At 50.2% G+C, this 22,015-nt stretch overlaps 1 protein-coding gene and 1 pseudogene across 1 annotated transcript in view; one reads left to right on the top strand and one right to left on the bottom strand.

Moving 5' to 3' along the window:
- Nucleotides 1-8,974: 8,974 nt before the first annotated feature.
- Nucleotides 8,975-10,032, bottom strand: LOC113626311 (60S ribosomal protein L39 pseudogene; annotated as a pseudogene).
- Nucleotides 10,033-10,137: 105 nt separating this feature from the next.
- Nucleotides 10,138-22,015, top strand: part of PDPK1 (3-phosphoinositide dependent protein kinase 1) — a 71,817-nt gene continuing 59,939 nt past the window's right edge. The window contains 2 exon segments of the mRNA XM_027117729.1: nucleotides 10,138-10,525; nucleotides 10,528-10,574. Of these exon segments, the coding sequence (XP_026973530.1) occupies nucleotides 10,153-10,525; nucleotides 10,528-10,574 (420 nt within the window). The 5' untranslated portion in view covers nucleotides 10,138-10,152.

The following is a 22,015-nucleotide window of genomic DNA, read 5'->3' as shown; positions in this document are numbered from 1 at the left end:
AAGGTGACAAAAACGGTTGCAGGTCCCAGCTGTGTTTGATGGTGAATAGGCTGGGAAGAACAACCATGTGATGCAGGCCTGAGGGATGGCCTGGGGTGGGGGCCACCTGCAGGAGCCCAATAGGGAGGAGCTTTTACAGTACCCACCAGTGCCAGGCCTCCTAGTGCTCTAGCATGTACTAGTACTCCTTCCTTCTGTCCACAATCCAAAGGGGTTCCTGTTTGTCATCCTTATTTCTCAGCTGGGGAAACGGGGGCACCAAGTCCCAGAGCTGGTGAGCACTGGGGTGGGGACGTGGCCTGGCCTGCCCAGCTGCCGGGCCTCTGTTAACCCTGCTACCATGCTGCCTCTCTGGGTGGAGAATCACAGAGGGGCTAGTTGAGATGGTGGTCAGCAAGAGTGACACCAGGGAGAGTGGGAGTGAATGCTGGGCTGGAAGCGAAGGGAACTGCCCCACAAAGGCCCAGTGCACAGGCTTAGTGTGTTGATGGAACACAGATGGATGCTAGGGCTGGAGGAGGAGGTGACCTGGGGGCTTTAGTGGAACCACAGCGTGGGGAGCTGGGCCTTGCAGTTGGCCTGGGAGTTTGGATTTTATTTGGGGTGTGGGGGCAGCCACTGGAGTGAGTTTGTTTTGTCAAATATATGTAACATTCACCATTTTAACCATTTTTAAGTGCAAAGATCAGTGGCATTAAGTACATTCACATCCCCATTATCATCTCCAGATCTCCCCAAAGGGGAACTGCACCAAGGACACTCCCACTCCCACCCCACCTCCCCCAGCTCTGCACCCACCTCGCTCGCTTTGGTTTTGAGTTTTGAGTCTGCTGGGTTTTATTTTTTTATTTTTTTGCAGTACACGGGTCTCTCACTGTTGTGGCCTCTCCCGTTGCGGAGGACAGGCTCCGGACGCGCAGGCCCAGCGACCATGGCTCACGGGCCCAGCCGCTCCACGGCATGTGGGATCTTCCCGGACCGGGGCACGAACCCATGTCCATCAGCAGGCGGACTCTCAACCACTGCGCCACCAGGGAAGCCCGACGCTGCTGGGCTTTAAACACAAGGATGCCCTGGCATTTTAAGTGCTCCTTCTGGTTGCTGGGGGTGTGGGGGTAACAAGGAGACCCTGAGGGACTGGCTGTCGGGTGGCAGTGGGGCCAGAGACAAAGTATGGGGACAGGCTTGCTCTGGTGTGGGTGTGGACTGGGGGGGCGGGGGAGGTGACACCAGGTGTGTGCCTGAGTCACTGGTGGGTGCGGGCGACTTTCACTATTTGGAGAAGCTGGAGTGGGATCCGGGGAGGTGACCTGGGGGCTCCCAGCTTCTCTTTCGTGGCTTGTTTGGGTGTGGGTGGGAGGACTCAAGGGCCCAGCGTTGGTAAGAGAGGCTCTGCAGGGAGGTGCTCAGCCCACGCGGCCGCCGCGTCGCGACTCCCCTGGGTGGGGGCGGGGGACACCTGGCTGCCGAGCCTGGGTGCTGCGAGGCTTCCACTGGACGCTTCTGGACTGTGCCGAGCGCCTGCGGTTCGAGTTGGAGTCTCATCGCTGAGGGGTCCCTCCCGAAGCCTCGGGCTTGTCATCGGGATGACGGGCCTCCTAGGCCCCGAGCTCACCAGGCACCATGGTGGGCCATTAATGCGCTCGGGGTCGCACGCGGATTCGTGCAGGGGTTCCGGGTGGTCCCGGCCGGAGAAGTCCGTTTGGGGGTTGGGGACCGACTTACGGGCCACGCCGAACCGGGCTGTGCCTGAGGGGCGGTTCGTCCACAATGAACCTGGTCCAACCCGCTACGCTGCGCGCCCGGGCTAAGAGGACCTGCAGGTCCGGGAAGGGGTGCGGCACCCGCTGACTCGCTCGCCCTGTGCGGGGCTCCTTCCTGTGGGCGGGCTTCTGGCTCTGGCCAATCTGGGCCGCCCTGCGGAGAGCCGCGCCTCCCCCGAGCGATAGGGGTGCGCGGAGCCCTCTGACCCAGTTTAAGGGCGGCCCAGCGCCCAGACCCGCCCGGCCCCGCCTCTTTGCGCCTGTTCCCTCTCCGTTCCATCGCCTGCCTGTAGAACCCCCTGCACCACAACCCTCTTTTCCACGCCCCTCTGCCCCACTCCCCCACCGTTAACAGCTTGGTGTGGTTCTTTACAACGTGACCCTGGACTTGTTTCCACATTTATGTCTTTGTTTTACAACCTGGGATTGCACTGTTTTGTTTTTGTTTTGGCCCGCTGTGTGGATTGTGGGATCTTAGTTCTCTGATCAGGGATCAAATCGACGCCCTCTGCAGTGGAAGCGCAGAGTCTTAACCACTGGGCCGCCAGGGAAGTCCTATACACTTTTAATACTGCTCTAACATTCACTATTTTTTTAAATTGAACAACGTGAAGTGGAGAGCTTCCCAGGTGGGGATGCGTGGATCTGTCTCACTGTTTTAACAAGGTACCCAGTGTTCTCTAAAATGGATGTTCCTTGACCTAATAACCAGATCCCACCATGGACCAGCTGGGTTCCTCCCCACCCACCCCAGCTGCCCTGGGGAGGATGGACCCTGGAGTGATGCACAGGGAACTCTGCGGATTCTGATGCTCAAGTGTATGTAAAAGGCTGAAGGGGGCCCTGCCTGGGCACTCCTTTGGGCCCTGTGGGTTCCTCCTCCATCCTGTGGCCACAGAAGGGTCTTCTGTATTAGTTTCTTAGTGCTGCTGGAACAAATTACCACAAATTTAGTGGTTTAAAAAGACATAAATTATTTTACAATTCTGAAGGTCAGAGTCAAAAATAAACCTCAATGGTCTAACATCAAGGTTGTGGCAGCTCTAGGGGAGAATCTGTTTTCTTACCTTTTCCAGCTGGTACATGCTACTGGCATTCCTTGGCTCATGACCCCCTTCCATTGGCAAAGCCAGCAATGGCAGTCCAGTTTCTCACATTACATCACTCTGATCATGACTCTTTCTGTCTCTTCCATCTTTAAAGGACACTTGTGATTACATTGGCCCTACCTGGATGATCCCCTGATTTTTAAAATTTATTTATTTTATTTTTTGGCTGTGTCGCATCTTAGTTGCGGCACGCACACTCTTTGTTGCGGCAGGCTCTTCGTTGCAGCACGTGGGCTTAGTTGCCCTGCAGCATGTGGGATCCCAGTTCCCCGACCAGGGATTGAACCCACGTTCCCTGCATTGAAAGGCGGATTCTTAACCACTGGACCACCAGCGAAGTCCCTAATCTCCTGATTTTAAGGTCAGCTGCCTAGCAACCTTAATTCCCCCTTTCCATATAAGATAACATATTCACAGGTTGGGGGATTAGGATGTGGACATCTTTGGAGGTGCTGTTATTCTGTTATTCTCCCCACCATACCTTCTAGAGAGAAGGGCCTAGGCCAGGGCTCCCCACTGCCTGGGTCTAAAGGGGATACTACATTACAACTATCAGTGTATGAAGGTGCTAGTTGCCCTACATGCTTATCGACACTGGATGTTTTCAGTCTTTGGAATTTTGACCAGTATGGGGAGTCAGCCCATTTTAAAGTTGGGGAAGCTGAGTTTCAGAGAGAGAAGCTTACTTGCCTGAGACCTCATGCAACTTTCCATTTCCAGACTTTCAGTCTAGGTTTTTTCCTCACATAGCATGATTCACATGGGAGGATATTTACCCAGGTGGCTTGGAAATCGTTGGCGAATTTGGCATCTTTCATCCATCCACCGGCAGCCACGAGCAAACCTCAGCCATGGTGACCAGGGACTTAGTAGGCAGAGGCAGAGACCACGCCAAATATCTTTTTTTTTTGGTTGCGTTGGGTCTTCATTGCTGCACACGGGCTTTCTCTAGTTGCAGCGAGCAGGGGCTACTCTTCCTTGCGGTGCGCAGGCTTCTCATTGTGGTGGCTTCTTGTTGTGGAGCATGGGCTCTAGGTGCGTGGGCTTCAGTAGTTGCAGCACTCATGCTCAGTAGTTATGGCACACGGGCTTGGTTGCTCCGCAGCATGGGGGATCTTCCTGGACCAGGGATCGAACCCATGTCTCCTTCATTGGCAGGCGGATTCTTAACCACTGCGCCACCAGGGAAGTCCCCCCCATTATCTTTTGAGAGTCCCCATGTCTCTCCCTAACTGGATGTGTCCTAACTGGTCTCCCTGCCTCCCCTTTTCCAGGTAGAGCGCTTTCTTCCCGGGCTCACTAAACCTCCGGGGGTGTGGGCCTGGCCTGCTTCTCTCACCTTGTCTCTCCCTGCGTCCTAGCGGGATTGGAGTCCTGGCTCTGCCCTTGACCAGCTGTGGTGGCCAGCCTTGAAGATGGCCCCCAGCGATCCCACCTCCTGGAACTCACACTCTCCTGCAGTTCCTCCCACATGGTACCAGGGGTACCCTGTGACCCACAGACCGTGTCAGAAGTGATGCTATATCGCTTCCAAGATTAGGTTGTAAAAGTCACTGCAGCTTCAATCTTGGGTGTTCTCTAGACTCATTCACTCTGGGGAAAGCCAGCTGCTGTGGCATGAAAACAGACAGCCCTGTGGAGGAGACCCCATGATGAGGAACTGAGGCTTCCAGCAGCAGCTGGGTGAATGGGCCATCTTGGAAGTGGATCCTCCAGCCTCAGTTGAGCCTTTCAGTGACAGCCTGAGCTGACAACTTGCCCACAACCTCATGAGAGACCCTGAGACAGGACCATCTAGCCAAACTGCTCCCATATTCCTTATTCACAGGAACCATGAGATCATCAATGTGTGCTGATTTATGCCTCTAAGTTTTAAGATCATTTGTTGCACAGTACTAGATAATTAACACTAGCTGTGTGATGTTAGGCAGGTTCTGTAGCCTCTGAACCCGTTTCCTCCCTCGTGCCACGAGGGTTACGGAAGTGAGTGAAACATAGGAAACAGCACAGGCCAACTGCAAGCACAGGGCCTGATTTACAACAAGTGCTCCACACACATGGGCCATGTGCTTAAAGCAGCCTTCCAGCCCCCTCCCAGGATGGTTACAGTCATCCTCCTGCCCCTCCCTGGGCAGAACATGACCTCACAACATCAGGCCAAGCCCTTGCACTCCTGGCCTGAGGTCACTCTCAAGCCAGCCAGAGATAGAGGCTCTGGGTAGGGAAGGGACAGATCAGAGCCATGGACCGTCCCTCTCCTTTCTCCAGCTGGGGTGCCAATGAACTGTGCTGGGCCAGGTGAGTCCATCTCCCTTGCTGCCCACTGTCCTGGGATGGGCAGCCAAACCCAGCCCATGGAGGGGGTACCCTGCCTCTCGCAAGGTGAGAGGAGCGGCCTGGCGTGACTTGGGCTTTGCACGCTGGCTGCCTTTTGGCCCCGTGAAGACTGAGAATTGTCCTTCGTTCTTCTTTCAGCTGTCCCTCCCTGCCCTGCCCCTGCTGCCTGCTCGGCAGACTTCTTCAGGGCCATGGCCTCCCCCTCTCCCCTCACCCCTTCCCCTGAAGCTGTGTGTGATCCCCTCCACCTGCTCTCCAGCAGGCTCTGGTGTCGACCACGGACGTTTTCCTCAAGCTTTGTTCACCTCCCTGTTTTTCCTTGCATAACTCAAGATCCCCATTGGCCATGCTTTGGTGTCATAGACTCTAATTTTTAAAAGGCTAAGACTCCAGTTCATATTCTGCAACTTGCTTCTCTGCCCTTACTCTTTTTCTGTGTTAGAGCTTTGCCCTGTGCTTTTCAGCAGCTGCAGAGAATTCAGGAGGAATGTACCTAATTTACTTTACCACTCTCTTGATAAATATTTTGGTTGTTTTTCTTTTATGTTTTTTGCTTCTTATTAAAGCCATGTGGTCATAGACATCCTCACACAGCTTTACATTCACAAGTGAGAGCTTCTTAGAATTTCCGTGAAGAAGATATACCAATTTATTAATCATTATTTGCATCAATGTTTAAGAGGCCAAACAGCCCTAGAAAGGCTTGTAATGAAAAGCAGCAGCCCCCGCCACATAGCTCCCTACTCACAGCCCACTTACCACTGGTGTAAGTGTTCTTCCTATCATTTCTGTCCATCTTTCGAAGTAATGTCTTTGTACTTTATGATTTGCTTTATCACTTGTGGTCATTATCTATTGCCTTTCTGTTAAAATAGGTGAGAATTCTGCTCTCTCATACCCCACTTCCTCTCGGGATCCTGCCAGGGTGGAGTATAGTATTACTGGTTGAATCAGTGCATCTGTGTTATGCCTGTAATATCACTCAGTGCTGAGATGAGTGCGCTCCCTCGTGAACTGCGATTGTGCTTTCTTTCTTTTTTTTATATTTATTTTAATATTTATTTATTTATTTTGGCTCTGTTGGGTCTTCGGTGCTGCGCATGGGCTTTCTCTAGTTGTGGCGAGCAGGGGCTACTCTTTGTTGTGGTGCACGGGCTTCTCACTGCGGTGGCCTCTCTTATTGCAGAGCACTGGCTCTAGGCTCGCGGGCTTCAGCAGTTGTGGTGCACGGGCTTAGTTGCTCTGTGGCATGTGGGATCTTCCCGGACCAGGGATTGAACCCGTGTCCCCTGCACTGGCAGGCAGATTCTTAACCACTGTGCCACCAGGGAAGTTATGTGTGCTTCGTTTTTGGTGTGGCTGTTTTTCTGAAGTTTTTCTCATCTGTCAGCTGCTTCTTTTTTTTTTTTTGCATTACGCGTGCCTCTCACTGTTGTGGCCTGTCCTGTTGTGGAGCACAGGCTCCGGACGCGCAGGCTCAGCGGCCATGGCTCACGGGCCCAGCCACTCCGCAGCATGTGGGATCTTCCCGGACCGGGGCACGAACCCGTGTCCCCTGCATCAGCAGACGGACTCTCAACCACTGAACCACCAGGGAAGCCCTGTCTGTCAGCTTCTTAATTCAATTTTTTAATGTGGTGAAACCTATCATAGAATCTATCATTTTCATTATTTTGGGGGAGCCCTCTGAAGCCTGCTCGCTTCCCTTGGGTCTGAGGAATCTTGGGATTTCTCCCCATTATCCATTTCAATTGCACCTTCTCCCTGGGCACTCCTTGCCCCACTTACCTGATTTTCTTTCTTCCCCACAGGACTTATTACCTTCCAACATCCCATAAGATGTGCTTATTTATTATGGTTGCTGCCCCCCTCTGCACCCCACCGGTGGTATCAGAGTGCCACGAGGGCAGAGATTTTTGTGTTTTGTTCACCAGTGAATTGCCAATGTCTACCACAGTGCTTGGCATGGAGGGGAGGTGCAATACGTGCTTGTTGAATGGACAGTTCCTGGGACTTCCCTTTATTGCCCATCTGTGTGCTTACCCCCTCATTTGGTGGAGCTCATGCTTCAGTAACTTTCTGAGAAAGGGTGCTTGTGATACACACATACACACACACACACACACACACACATATTTTTTGGTCATGCCGCGGGGCTTGTGGGATCTTAGTTCCCTGACCAGGGATCAAACCCACGTCCCCTGCATTGGAAGTGCAGAGTCTTAACCATTGGACGGCCAGGGAAGTCCCAAGATATATATTTTTAGACTCTATAGCTATATATATATTTACATTCACATTTAACGTTGTGTCTGGCAAATTTCTTCAGTTGTAAGATGGTAATAAACATTGAGTATCTCAAGGTTGTGGCGAGAAGATAAAGTGGTTAGCATTCTTTGAGGATAAAGTATTATTACTTTGTGAGGATTGAAATAAATAGAAAATAAGAGTTGTTGGGAGGCAGTTGAGCCCAGTGGCCGAGAGCAGGGCGTCGGTGTTGGTCGGGACTGGTTTTGAGTCCTGTGCTATGTAACCTAGTAACTCTGTGACCAAGAATAACAAAGTCACTGAAGCCTTGCTTTCCTCATGTAAAGAATGGAAATGGTCGTAGTACCTATTGTTTGAGGCAAAATCCAATACACTGCTCTTAATATGCAGTAGTGGTTATTGATGTAGTATAATGTTGGATGTGGCTTGGTATGGGAGCCAGAGCGGTGTCTACCTTGGACCTGTCTTTGTGTCCCCTGAGGGTGAGAGTGTCTCACTCTCAGAGTGGGGTAGGCAAATAGCAATTTGCAGCAAAAGTCCTGAAGGGGATACCGGCATTTTGACCCAGCAATTACGTCTACTAAGAATTTACTAAGGGAAGAAGTAAGCGTGTGCCTGGATTGACATGCAGGGCCTTGTTCATGAGGTAGAAGTCTGGGAACCACTTCAGTGTCAGGAGGGAGCTTGATCAATACATGGATCTATAGACTCTAGGCTTCCTCCAGTGGGGTCCTCTGTAGTCCTTACAACTGAGGAAGGCAGCAATCAGATATCAGGGGAGCTAGACAGGGTACACGATGATACACTGGTAAGTGAAAACAGTGAGTATCAAAACAGCGGCAGCCTGGGCCTCCCCTGGTGGTGCAGTGGTTAAGAATCCGCCTGCCAAGGTAGGAGACACGGGTTTGATCCCTGGTCCGGGGAGATCCCACATGCCACAGAGCAACTAAGCCCGTGTACCACAACTACTGAGCCTGTGTGCCACAACTATTGAAGCCTGAGTGCCTAGAGCCCATGCTCCGCAACAGGAGAAGCCACCGCAATGAGAAGCCCGTGCACTGCTACGAAGAGTAGCCCCTGCTCGCCGTAACTAGAGAAAGCCCATGGGCAGCAACAAAGACCCAACGCAGCCAAAAATAAATAAATGAATAAATTAAAAAAAAAAAAAAACAGCGGGAGCCTTCTGAGGGATAGGGGTTACATTTGCCTTTTTATTAATTAATTAATTTTTGGCTGCATTGGGACTGTTGCTGGGCACGGGCTTTCTCTAGTTGGGGTGAGCGGGGGCTACTCTCTGTTGCAGTGTGCAGGCTTCTCATTATGGTTGGTTTCTCTTTGTTGTGGAGCACGAGCTCTAGGCATGTGGGCTTCAGTAGTTGTGGCACGTGGGCTCAGTAGCTATGGCTCGCGGGCTCTAGAGCACAGGCTCAGTAGTTGTGGTGCACAGGCTTAGTTGTTCCGCGACGTGTGGAATCTTCCCGGACCAGGGATCGAACCTGTGTCCCCTGCATTGACAGGCAGATTCTTTTTTGCTTTTTTCCAACAAAAGGTTTCATATTTATTTCTGAGTTACACAGTGAACAGTGGTGAGGAAAGATCAAAAAAAGAGGAGAGGGCCATTCCATTTCTCCCATCAAACACAGGCAGCTGTTCCAGACACTAGTGATGTTCTGATACAGTAAGATGCAATTGACCTTGATAGCATACATGTGTGCCACCTTATATGTGAAGCTCCTTATAGACCCAGCTGGGTTCTTCTCCAATGTTTTTTCTTGGAGTTGTACCTGATTTTATTACCAGTTTTCATTCGAATCCATTGGGGAATGGGACGATTCTGCTTTTGTTTCTTGGCCAGGAATCGCTTGATCCTGAAAGTCTTGTGAGAAGACATGGCGAGGAGCAAATTCAACCACTCATAGGATGGGAGATGAGAAAAGAGCAGCAGGCGGATTCTTAACCACTGTGCCACCAGGGAAGCCCTAGACATGAAAATTCCTTAATAAGAGTAAGCACCAAGTGAACGTTCGCAGCCATCAGTGCTAATCAACAATTAATTCTGGCCAGTGGGATGAAGGATTAATTTATCTTACGGTTACTTCTCTGTATTGTCTAAATCATTATTTTAAAAAATGAACATGTATTTCTTTTGGAAATAGAAAAAAAGTTATTTTAAAATATGCAAACCTTCAGGTAACAAGGCGATTCTAATTTTGTTTGAAACAACATCATCTTAGAACAAATTGAATGAATGTACTTAATACCACTGAACTCCAAAATGGTTAAGGTGGTAAATTTTATGTGTATTTTACCACAATTTAAAAAAGCAACAATATCATCGTCATCAACAACAATAACAACTACCAAAAAATTCAACATCATCATCGTCAACAACAACAGCTCCAAAAAAATTTATAAGCAGAGTAGAAAGTTCTTAAGGTGTCCCTGGGACTATTAGCAGTGATGAGATGGGATTGTTTCCTGTCTTCTAGCTATGGCTTTAAAGTCTAGATTTCCTTCCGCGAACACTTCTTAGTTTTGCAACTACTGAAGTTGCTCCTCTCGATGTTTTACTCAGAGCCCCGCTCCGGAGTCGAAGCTGCACGGTTGGAGTCCAGCCCCACTCCCCCCTCGGGGCCGACCCCAGCGAGCCTCAGTTTTCCTGTCTGGCAGCCGGGATGACAGCTCGCCCGGTTCCGCGCCCGGCCCCGCCCCGCGGCCCTGGGATTGGCTCGCGCGGAGCTCCCCCCAAACCCCCCGCGCCCGAGGCGGGGCCGAGCCTCTCCCGCCTGCCGGGCCCCAACCCGGAAATGCAGCTCGGAGGCGCCGGCGGGGCTGGCCAGGGCAGCGGCAGAGCGACGGCGAGTCTGGCCAATGGGCGCCGGCGGTGGCGGCGGCGTGGCGGAAGTCCCGCCTGGCGTCGCGCGGGGGCGGGGCGGCTCTGGGGGCGGCAGGCCGCGGGGCGGGCGCAGGATGCGGGCGGCCATTGCTGGGGCTCCGCTGCGGGGAGGAGGACGCTGAGGAGGCGCCGAGCCACGCAGCGCTGCGGGGGAGTCGCCGTGCAGGCGCGGGGCCCATGGCCAGGACCACCAGCCAGCTGGTGAGTGCGCGGCAGCCGCCCGGGTGCGCCGGCCCGTCACCCTGCCAAGCGCGGCGGTCGCCGGGGCCCGGCGGGGCGGCCCGCGGTCCCGGGGGCCGGGCGGCGCCTCACCTGCGGCGAGCGGCCGGACCTGGGACCCTGGGCGCCGTGGGGGCGCCGCTTGGCTGCTGCAGGAAGCCCTGGCCCGGGTGAGGCGGGCGCCGGCCCGGCGGGGGCGCTGACAGGCGCGCGGAGGGCGGGGGAGGCCGGGGAGGTGTCACCGGCCCGTCGCGGTGGAAGTGCTTGGAAAGTTTGTTTTCGGCGCGGCGCGGCCTGAGTCAGGCCTCCGGGGTTACCTTTCGTTCTTTCTGCAGAGGAACCGCCTCGGGCCTTCACCTGGGACGGGGTCCCAGTGCCTCCGCTCGCAGCGAAAGCGGGACGTGCGAGTTCTTGCTCGAAGCACCTGATGCTCGGGTCCCTCCGAATTCTCGGTTGGGGTGGAGTCTGATACACTCGATATGCTCCTTTCCCGGCCCGGTGGGGTGGCGTTTCGGTGCTTTTCATGCCTTGGGGCTCCGCTCCGGCACCGGCATTGGCGTGATGGGAAGCCTCCTCGAGGCCGGGCTTGAAACCACCACCGCGGGCAAGTGAGCCTGACCGGGCGGAGGGATTTTAGAGGGAAGGAAAGAGATAAAGCACTTGTTGGGTTAAATGTTTTGTTGCAAGTATCGTTAGTGTTTCTGTGTTTTCTCTCTGTTGCTAAAAGTATCCCTAGTGTTTTTATGTTTGCCCTCGGTTAAGTTCGGGAGTCTTGGGAAGATGGTTTAAGGATTTATACCTTGTATGCGAATGTGAAGAATGGAAGAATATCGAGACCGCTTGCAAAGTCTGGTTCAAAAGCCAAATCCCTTAAATGAGGGAAGACCCAAGAAATTTACATTACCCCTTATTTTCCACGGTAGCGGCTGTTAATCTTTCTGAGGGGTCATGGGCCCTTTTGAGAGTCTGACGCAAGATCTGAGTCCCCTCCTGAGAAAACGGCACGGCTTTACTGAATTTTGTAGTTACTTCAGGAGCCTCTTGATCCTTCTGGAGCTGGTCCATGGACTTGAGGTTGAGAACTCCGGTTTGTAGAGATGGGTGATACTCTGAAGTCTGAGAGGAGGAGGACCTGTTCAGTTGAGAAAAATGGTGAAAGGCCAAGGGATGCCTTTGACTCTTGCGACATGTGTGGCTGTACCGCGGGGTGCCTGGGCTAACGCGCAAAAACACGAGTTAGGCTGCTTGGCGGACCTCAGTGGCGGCTGGGGCTGACAGTGATCGTGGAAGTTTGTAAGACGAACTTTCACACAGTGATGCTGTTGCAGTACAAGGTGTGCGCTCTGATGGCGTACAGGGGAAGAGGAAAAGAGCATATCGTGTCATAGTCTTGGAGGTTCCATGTGATGGACACTTGACATCTGGAGTTTCTTTGCAGAAGGCAGCTTTTTAGTACAAAAAGACTGGAATCCAGTGAGAAAAAATGAATTACAGAATACAGGATGGACCTCCCCATCAGGAAGTGAGAGGAACTAGGCTTTTGTGTTTTCATCAGCTACATTTGTCCACATGTATGTGAGAATATGCTGTATTTCCCGTCAGTAACGGCAAAGATGCCCCCAGTAGTGGATTTTTCATCTGGGGACAGATAGATTTGCACTGTTCAAGTGAGTTTGCACCTGGATTTTTAAGGTGGCACTTTAGGAGAGGCCCCGTCCCAATTACTTTCCCTCTTCTTTACATGTGTACAGCCAGCGGGGGAGCAGTATGAGTTGAGAAGTCTGGAAATGGCCCAGCCCAGTTTGGTACTACGGTGAGCCAGAGGCTGTCAGAACCATTTATTGAGCACTTACTTCAAGGCAGGCACTTTGCAAGATAGCTCACACTGTGTTGCTTGACTTCTGTCAAAAGTGTTGTGAGATAGGTGTCGCTCCCATTTTACAGGTGCAGAAACTTCAGCTTCCACAGTGCAGAGAGGTTAAGTACCCACCTAATACATAGAGTGCAGTTTGAACCCATGTCTGAGCGATGGCAGAGGCCTGGGTGCCACCCTGCCCCTCCTGGGAGGGGCGCCCTGAGAGAGGGTCGCAGCCCTCTGTCTGGGGAAGTCCTCAGTACCACTGCCCAGGACATCTTCCTGGGGGTTGTGCGTGTCCTCGGACTGCCGTGTGGGAGGCAGGAGGGACATCTTCTCGTGGAAGGACAGCACACTTAGCTATTTCTTTGGGCAGATGGCTGAACTCTGTGACCCCTGGAGCCTGTTTCAGCCTCACACTGTCAGAAAGCAGCTGTTTGGAAAGAGTCTCTGGTCCCTCCTTATTTGAGGGCTGATATTCTGAATGGGTGAGGTTTGGAATCCTTGCTTCTTAAAAAATTGTGCAACGATTTTGTTAAAGGTAAAACTGTTGATTAGGGAGAGTGGTTCCTTGCACACTCTAGGGTGGCTTTTGCAAGGGTGACTGCATCTGTGTGGGAAACCAGTGGGGAAGGCAGAGAACATGGAAAGAAGTGGGTTCTGATTTTCACACACCCTTTTGGGGAGCTTCTCATGTGGCCTCGTGCAGTGTGATGTATTTGTGACATCCCTACAGTACTTACTGAGCTGAGTCCAGAGGTGGCAAGGTGAGGTCCCTATACTAATAAAAGGTGGAAGTGTAGGTTTGTTCTACTCTTCTGACATGCGTTTTATAAGAAGGATCACAGCAGCAGCTTGTGGTGATATGGGACCTGAAAAGAGGCCTTGGGCAGCTCTTCAAAGCAGGACTTGGCCTCTAGGTTGCCCTTTTTTTTTTTTTTTAAGATATGTAAGGTATATTTATATAATGATAAGTGTAATGGAGAACATACTACAGGATAATGGGTTACAATGACGGAGGTGGGGGGTGGGGTGGACTGGCGGTGGCACTTGAGACTTGAGTCAGTATACACAGTCTAGGCTGCCTTTAGCACACGTTTGCGGAGGAGGAAAAGGCAGCTCCTGGGTGGGTCCCCCTCTTCAATCTGTGCCCTTGTCTGCTGAGCCACCTAACGCGGGGTTTGGGTGCACGTAGGGCAAGTGTGTAATGAACTGGGAAGCGCTGCAGAAATGAGGGGGCGAACAAAGTTGGTCCCTTCTGAGTTGATGGTGTGAGGAGATCCTCCACTGGCCCTACACTTTGTCCCTTCCTGAGAAGTATCTTCTGTGGAAATGGACTTTGATGGAATCCCACGTGATACTTCACTTCTGTGACTATGGAGCAAGGAGCCACTGCTGAGGAACACTTGATGCAGAAATGACTCCCTCAGCAGGTGTGAGGGTTGGGGCCAACGTGTGCTTGCTCTGCGTCTGCCCTTGTGATGACAGCTGGCCATAGGGGTGTGGAGCAGTTGTTTTGAAGGCAGGTTCAAAGGGCAGATCACCGGGGAGGAAGTGCTGGTGTGGAAACTGTAAGTTTTGGACATGTGTTGTTAAGGCCTTTTCAGTAGTGCATTCTTCCGTAACTGGATTGCATTGTTGTTCACTGTGATACCAAACCCTTTAAAAAAAATAACTTGAATATTGAGAACCAGTTGTGTATCCAGTCTCTAGATGAAACAACAGGCAGAGGGCATTTTCTCAAGAGCAGTGGGGGACATGTTCTGATGATGATGTCTTAGAGGAGAAAGGCCTGTTGGGTTCATGGTGGTTCTTAGGTGGGGAGGTCTGTTTTCTGTGCTCGACGCTGGTTGCATTTATATAGTTGCATGAAGTCTGCTTCCATCATCTTGGTCTAGAAAATTTTCCTAATTTAAAATGGAATTTTATTATTTATTATTTGGCCACACCACATGGCATGCGGGATCTTAGTTCCCCGACCAGGGATTGAACCCGTGCCCCCTGTAGTGGAAGTGCAGAGTCTTAACCATTGGACCGCCAGGGAAGTCCCTAAAATGGAATTTTTATCCCAAGAAATTCCAAGTTGTTTTGAATGTGTTAAGAGAGAGAGTTCATTATAAAGCGTTTACATTTGTGGGCTTCAGATCCCTTATCAGAGCAACTGATTCAGGTTTCTTTTTATATAGTTGGATTACACATAGGCTCACAGAAGCCAGAACTGAACAGCACTGCAAACTCTGTGTGTGAAAAAGAGGGACAAATCTGACCTTAGCAGCTCATGACTGGGTGCATGGCCCACAGAAGAACAAACAAGTGTGGTTTCCATCTGTAATGTAGTTGAGGGGCCTGATGAAGGTGGGCACATAGTTCCTGGTGGCCTGGTGACCTCCTTTATCCTACAGATAGGATTGTGTGCCCTCTGTACCAGCCACTTGCAGCCTTCGAAATATTTAAAGATGTGGTTTGAAGGTATGTCTGGAGGTCCCTGTCTTCCGCCTGTTTATGGAGCTGGTGGCAGGTCTGCCCACACTGGAGAGGGCTGATGAGAGGCTGTGTGTGTGTCTCTCTCGGCAGTATTTCGGGCAGAATTCATCCGGGTAAAAGCTTATTTAACAATGAATTCATTGTTAAAGTCTCATTCTTCAACCTGTTTTTCTTTTTTGGAATTAATTTTACTGCAGCAGGAGTTGTATCTCAAAGTGACAGCCTAATATTGGATCCTGTCAAAGATGGTTGATAAGATTCGCTGGGAGGCTTGAAGTCGCTTGAAGTCGCATTGAAATTCTCCTTAGTGCTTTGACCTGCAGTGGAAACCTGTGGGAAAAGGGACTTGGAGTTAACTTTTCTATCTTCCCTCCCTGTTTCTGGAAGATTTGGGAAGACACGGGCTGCCGTGGACCTGGGAACTCTGCCCCGTCCAGGGGAAGAAGGTTTACCTTGCAGACCTTGCTCTTGTACCGGGTCTGAAATGCAGTCGGTTCTTGTGCTCGATGATGGCGTGGCTGTGGACACCCTCCTGCAGTGAAGGAAGTAGTTATGTCTGGAGGGGGATGGCCGCACTGCATGCTCATCACACACTGTCGCTTGTGGGGCTGAAAACATTGACACGCTTTCTTCCTAGTTTTCCCTTTCTTGGTGAGGAAGTGAGTTGCTGGTGGGGGTCCCCAAATTCCAATGCTCCTGTGACTTCCCCTGCTTTTCTTGGCTTGTCACTTAGCTCCTCCTCCGCGAGCGTCCCTCAGTTGCCCGTGCCATGTGGCCTCTCTTCCCAGCCTATAAAGCCCAGGACAGTGTCCAGGATGTTCTCGGCTGCCAGGTTCTCCTCTTTAGGCCCTTCCTCTTTGCCTGAAGAAATTCCCCTCAGTGGAAACACACTGGCCTCCCCACCCCCAGGCTGTGAAGCCTTTTCTGGCCAATCAGCTTCTTTGTGTCCCCTGCTACCGCCCTTTGGTCTGCATCAGCTTTTGTTATATATTCAATGTTCTGTTTCTCTAAAACAGGTTCTGTACCTTGTTATGTATATATCTTTCTAAACTTGGAGTCTAGATGGTTTCTGTTACTCTTTTTCACGCTTTCTCTTCATGGTTCTCATACCCGGCGTATTTGTGACAAGCCTGTCTTACCATTTTTGCCATTTATTAACGAAGACATCTCTGAATCCTGCATGTGTATTCTGACTCCCTGTGTTCAGAGCTGTATGTGTTTGAGGGACGGAGGGTCTCATCATAAACTGTTTGTTGCTTAATATGAAAGCATTCCAAACTAGAAAGAAGTCCGATGGTTAAAAACATGGTCCCATGTACCATTTCTTCATTGTCTAAGGAAATATAATTCAAAAAGGGGATGGCTCTTTTTTCTCTCTATATATTATACCACCTACCCTTTTACCACCTTTCAACCCTTGAAAGGTTGTATTTGAAAGCCATTGGTTCCTTTTTATACTACAGTCCTTCCTGGGAAGTTTTGGTGATCAAATGTCAGGTTAAATCTGGATTAGTAAGTGTTAGTGTCAGGCATATAGTATTCTGGGCTGAGGCTCTCCAAGTTGGCACTGCTACCCTGCTGTGCCAACAGGCAGGGATGAGCCCTGCCATGGACCACTGTCCTCATGTGGTCAGACCCTGAGTATCTAACCTGTAGAAGAGCCAGCGTCGGCTTTGTGGACCTGCAGGTGGGCCCTGAGGATCAGGATGACCCTAGCACATTCTCTGACCAGAAGCCAAGGTGCTTTCCCCTCATGGCGGAAGCAGCCACCCTGCTCTGCGGTCCCTTTGGCACACCTCTCTTTGCTGCTTTGGGTAAGGTCAGAGACAGCTTTTCCCAGCTCTTGGCTTTGCTCTAATTTCTAAGAGCGTCCTGTCTTAAGAGGAGCACATGCTCTGTGGGTGTGTGCAGTGCCACAGCTGTGCCCCTGGCTGTGAGGGGCTCCACCTTCCTGAGATGGTTGTGCGGCTGGTGGTCCTGGGGGATCCCAACACTCAGTGTCTGAGAAGCCCACCTTGTCTTGGGTTTTCCTGCCATGCACCTGTGCACGGATATGGGGTGAACGAGTGTGAGTGAGAGAGCCACCAACCTAGGAGGAGGGCGGGAGTGGATGGGAACTTCAGACCTAAGTGTGTGCCAGCACTGGCCGTGAGCAGTGCTTCTCCTATGGGAAATGGTGAGAACAGCCCAGTCTTTGGGAAAATTGCCCGAATACTGGCTCTGCTCAGGCATGTTCTTAGGAAAGTCTGATCCGTAGCAGCTAGGCCCCGGGGAAGCAGGTAAGTTAGCAAGCCAGGAAGCTTGATAACTGCTCATTTCTGGGGTCCTGTCATTATTAACCGGCTTCCTTCCTAGAGGGTGAGCCCTTAGCCATTCTGCATTTTTCTGTCAGAGTGGCCTGTGGCTTAGCCTGGACTGGAGACTGAGAGAATAAACTGTTTCCTCAGTGCACAGTCTCAGAAGCTCAGCCCATACTACTCTCTTTTTCCATTGTTAACTCATTTTTTTCTTCCTGCAGTTTGGCATTTTTCTTTCATGGGTTTTTTTCATTGATCAAAATTATAGTCTGCCGATTGTATGTACATAGTTGTTATTATCAGATAGACAGTTTTAAAATTGTGCATCTAAATATAGATTTTATTTGCGAATACATTTATTTCATTCCTATAAAAACAAAACTCATACAATTTAAGTGCTTTTTTTTTTTTTTTTTAAATCTTAGAAAACTCTTTTACCCAGAAGCACTGGCACTGAGCTTTGTGTTTCGGAGGGGGGTGGGTGGTGGGTGGGTGAGGATGGTCAGGTGGTGAGTTAGGAGAATAGACATCAACAGAACAGGGCTCCATGCTCATGCCCTGAAGGAATCCTTGGGTGAAAAGGACCTGATGTGCAGCTTAGTGGGTGGGGGGCAGCCTACGTGCGCGCTCTCACTGCTCTGTGACTCCCTTAACCATGGCCGCGCTTCAGGGGCTGAGGGGAAATGGTTAGCAGTGCGGCCAGAAGGGAGGGTAGTGCCCTGCCAGGAGTGGGTGGCCGGCCTTTGTAGGGCTGCTGCAGTGAAGAACACAGCAGAACCTGGCCCCGGGGTGCACCGAGCAGGGGGGCTTTCCTGGCAGGGGCAGCCGGGAGGACAGGGGAGCAGGGAAGTGGCTGACCGTGGAGGAAGTTCAAGGAGGGAGTGCCGTTTTGTGTGCTGGGAAGACCAGGTAGCTGTGCTTGCCTAGTGCTTTCTCGGGGAGACCTGCTGTGCTTTCAAACATGGATGTCTTTTGGACAGTGCATGATGAAGGTGGTGGTATTTGGAAATTTATACTGAATTTATTCAGTGTCAGGTTTTTTCCCTTCCTTTCAAGTGTATTATTTTCCTTTAGTAGCCCTGTATTTTTCAAATTAGTATTCAGTATGGACTCTGAGTCAAGTTGTTTTTTGTTGTTGTTGTTTTTGTTTTTGGCCGCGCTGCACTGCTTGCCTGAGCAGGGACCGAACCCGTGCCCCCTGCAGTGGAATCGCAGAGTCCTAACCACTGGACCACCAGAGAATTCCCCTGAGTCAGGTTTTTTAATGACACAGGATGTTTTCAGATCCTTTAAGTTTGCTTGAAGCTATCAAAATAGCCTCCAAACAAACTTATTTTTAAAATAAACTTGAGGGACTTCCCTGGTGGTCCAGTGGGTAAGACTCCACGCTCCCAATGCAGGAGGCCCGGTTTCGATCCCTGGTCAGGGAACTAGATCCTGCATGTCACAACTAAGAGTCTGCATGCTGCGACTAAACGCGCCGCAACGAAGATTGCGCGTGCCACAACTACGACCTGGAGCAGCCAAAATAAATAAATAAATATTAAAAAAATAAAATAAACTTGATTTTTGGAATAACTTTAGATACATAGAAAGGTTGCAAACACAACACAGAATTCCCATAATACCCATCATCCCACTTCCCCAATGTTAACATCTATACAACCCTGCCACATCTGTCAAAACTAAGACTTCAACATTGGTGCCACACTATTTACTGTACTGCAAACCTATTGGGATTTCCTCAGTTTCCCCCCAATGTCCTCTTCTGTTGCAGGGTCCCATCCAGGGTACCACATTGCATTTGGTTGTCGGGTCTCCTTGGTCTCCTCTGCTCTATGACAGTTTCTCAGTCTTTCCTTGTTTGTCATGAACTTGATGCTTTTGAAGAGTACTGGTCAGGTATTTCATAGACTGTCCCTCAGTTTGGGTTTGTCTGATGTCTTTTGTTGATGAAACTGGGGTTATGGACTCAGGAAGAATCCCAAGGAAGTTGGGTGCCCCTAGTGCATGTATCAGGAGTGCCTGATGTCCACATGACTTATCACTGGAAAGATGAAACAAGATTAGTTCTGATTGACTGGAGTTAGGCCTATGGCCCTGCTCTGCTCTCTGATACTTGTTGTTTGTGTGTCATAGGATGACCACAGTATTTTTATTTTGGGAGGGACCTTCATGCTTACTCAGTTGGATCCTTCTGGTTTCCAGATGAAGACACTTGGGACTTGGTGGGCTTCTGACTTATGTACCAGGTCAGAGCTGGCATGGGGTCCAGGTGCCTGCCTGCTCTGGCCCCTTTATGCAGGCATGGACGCCCCCAGGACACTGTGCAGGTTCAGAGATGTCCCCAGGTGCCGAGTGAACCTGAACCCACTGATAGAAACGCTTTCTAATCGGGGAAGGCCCGTGACCCTCCGGAGTATTTGGAAGCTGCTATTTGTGATCTAATTAGCATTTGCCGTGATCTGCTCAGGTCCTGTGTGCTCAGTCTCTTTGTGCTTTCTTTGCAGGTAGGAGGATAGATCTGTATCACCTGGTCCTTGTGAAAGTAGGTGGTTAGCTTTGGTATGTTCTCTAGCTTTTTTTCTTTCAAGTGAAGCTATGGTGTTGTTTACTGTCTAAAGGTCTTGAGTCACGGCCTGACTTGTGGGCTGTTACTTTGAGACTTTTAGATTGAAACAAGCACAGAGTTTGGAGTTTCTTCTAGCCCAGAACTCTGAAGATAGGCATATTCAGGAAAGTCATGAGTTTGGTTTGTTTTCCCACCCATCTATGGATTTGCCCCTCCAACGTCGTTTCCATATGACCACAGCAAAAACAAGACAGTTGTGAAGGTAGGAATTTGTGGGAAGAAAGAGCAGGGCACTGATAAAAGGGCAAAGCACTATGAAGAAAATGACGGAGAGGCCTGAAGGCATTGAAGTCCCTCCCTAGGACTCTAGGAGTCTGGAGGCTGTTTACATGTTTGGGGTTGGCTAAGAGAAGGTGAAATAGAGACTGGACTGGCCTGGCCTGCTCTTCTTTCCTTCCTCCTCCTCTCTTTGTTTCTGGTAACTGAACTCTTAAGTTGGTGATTGGTGGAGGTGTGGATGAATGTCATGCTAGACAAAATAGATCTTTCTCTGCACACTGATGATGTTGTGAAGCTCTTCTGTGGGAGTTAGCGGTTAACAGTGGGACAAAGTCTCTCTCTGTCTCAGTTGGCCATTATTGTTCCCAATAAGAAACTTGTTATCCAGAATTTGCAGATAAAGGCCCAGGAAAGGAAAGCATCTGTTAAAGGAGCCTTTTCAGGTGTCAGGATAGGCATTCTTAGTTAGAAATAAGCTGGGTCTCTCTCCTTCCGTTGCAAAACCATGTAAGTTTACACTGCTGGAAGGGTGTTCCTGCCAGATGATGTTGATATGTATGGCCAGTGGCATTCTGGGGGCTGGTTTGTTTTTCTCCTATTTCAAAGAGAGAGGAGCTTCAGAGGATTAAAAAACAAAAGTCTGACCACATTAATCTGGCTTTTTTTTAAAAAAAAAAACAGGATAATCTGTTAGGGTGATTAGAACAGTTATCCATATCACTGTGGTTGTATGTTTATGTGTGGGAAACACCAATGGAGGGTAAACAAAATCTAGGGCATTTTAAGGAAGTTCCAACAGGTCCGTTTGCTGCTCTCAAGGATCATGCACCTTGCTGGGGGAGGGGCACAAGCTGTGGGCCGGCAAGGACAGATTACAGTGCAGTCCCCACTGAGGTTGAAGGACACAGGAGGAGGAGAGGGCATGGCTGGTGGGTCAGTGTCAGCAAGGGGAACATAACGGGGCTGCTGAGGATCCCCAGCGCAGGAGAGGGGAAGAGGGGGCTGGAGGGGAGGGGTTGGGAGGGCTGGAACCCTAGAGAACGGTTCTCATTTCATTGGAAGTGCCCATGTGCTCTAGATTTTATTTCAGCCCTTGACCTTTCAGTCTTGGAGGCTGAGGGAGGTTTCCTTTAAGGAGCCGGGGTTGGAAGCTGGAGAGTGGGAAAGAGGAGCCCCAGGGTTCAGCTCCTCTGAGTAGAAGGGGAAACAGCTCAGTACCTGCTGGCCTCACCACATCACCTAACTTTCAAGATAAATTGCTTTGGATCAAGTTAGGTATCACTCAGATTCACAAACTAGATTGCAGGGGAAAAATGTTTGCTGAATGAGTTTAATTCCCAAGGAAAGATTCATATTTAAGTGGTATATAATTAATGTGACTTGAGCTTAGAAATTCAGTTTTTCTTAGTTGGCAAGTTTAATATGTTAAATTATTTTAGTAAAACAGAAGGCGAGAGCTTGTTGATATTATTGTTTTCTGACTAATAATAGATTTTACTGAAAAGCTTTTTCACTAAAGCTTTTAATGCATATTCTTTCTAGATTTCATCCAAGTTATTTGGCTGTGAAACAGAATCTTAAGTATATGGATTGGACTGTCTTTGAATTGCTTCTGTTTTTCTGATACTGCTCTAGGATGACAGGCTTTAAAAGCAGAAATAGGATTTCCACACTGGGCCCCCAGTGGTAGTTAATGATTTCTTCCTCACATATAGGATCTGTATCTAAAAGATATTAATTTATTCATCTACTTATTAGCAAATACTTTTTATACATCGCACGTCTTTTCTGGATGAATTAACTGATGGACCTGGAAGGAAGTGCAGAAGGTCTCTGGGCCCCACGTGGTGTTACCAGTGTCTGTTGAGGACTTAGTGGCCCCTGTGGTCGGTGCGCTGTTGATAAGGTCCCTCAGAGGCCTTCACTGCCTGGAGCC

Source organism: Aethalodelphis obliquidens, unplaced genomic scaffold, assembly GCF_003676395.1.
Source record: "Aethalodelphis obliquidens isolate GAN/ISIS:26980383/991018 unplaced genomic scaffold, ASM367639v1 scaffold18, whole genome shotgun sequence".
NCBI classification, from domain to species: Eukaryota; Metazoa; Chordata; class Mammalia; order Artiodactyla; family Delphinidae; genus Aethalodelphis; species Aethalodelphis obliquidens.
The sequence above is the reverse complement of the archived record's forward strand: the minus strand, read 5'-3'. Positions and strand labels throughout refer to the sequence as shown.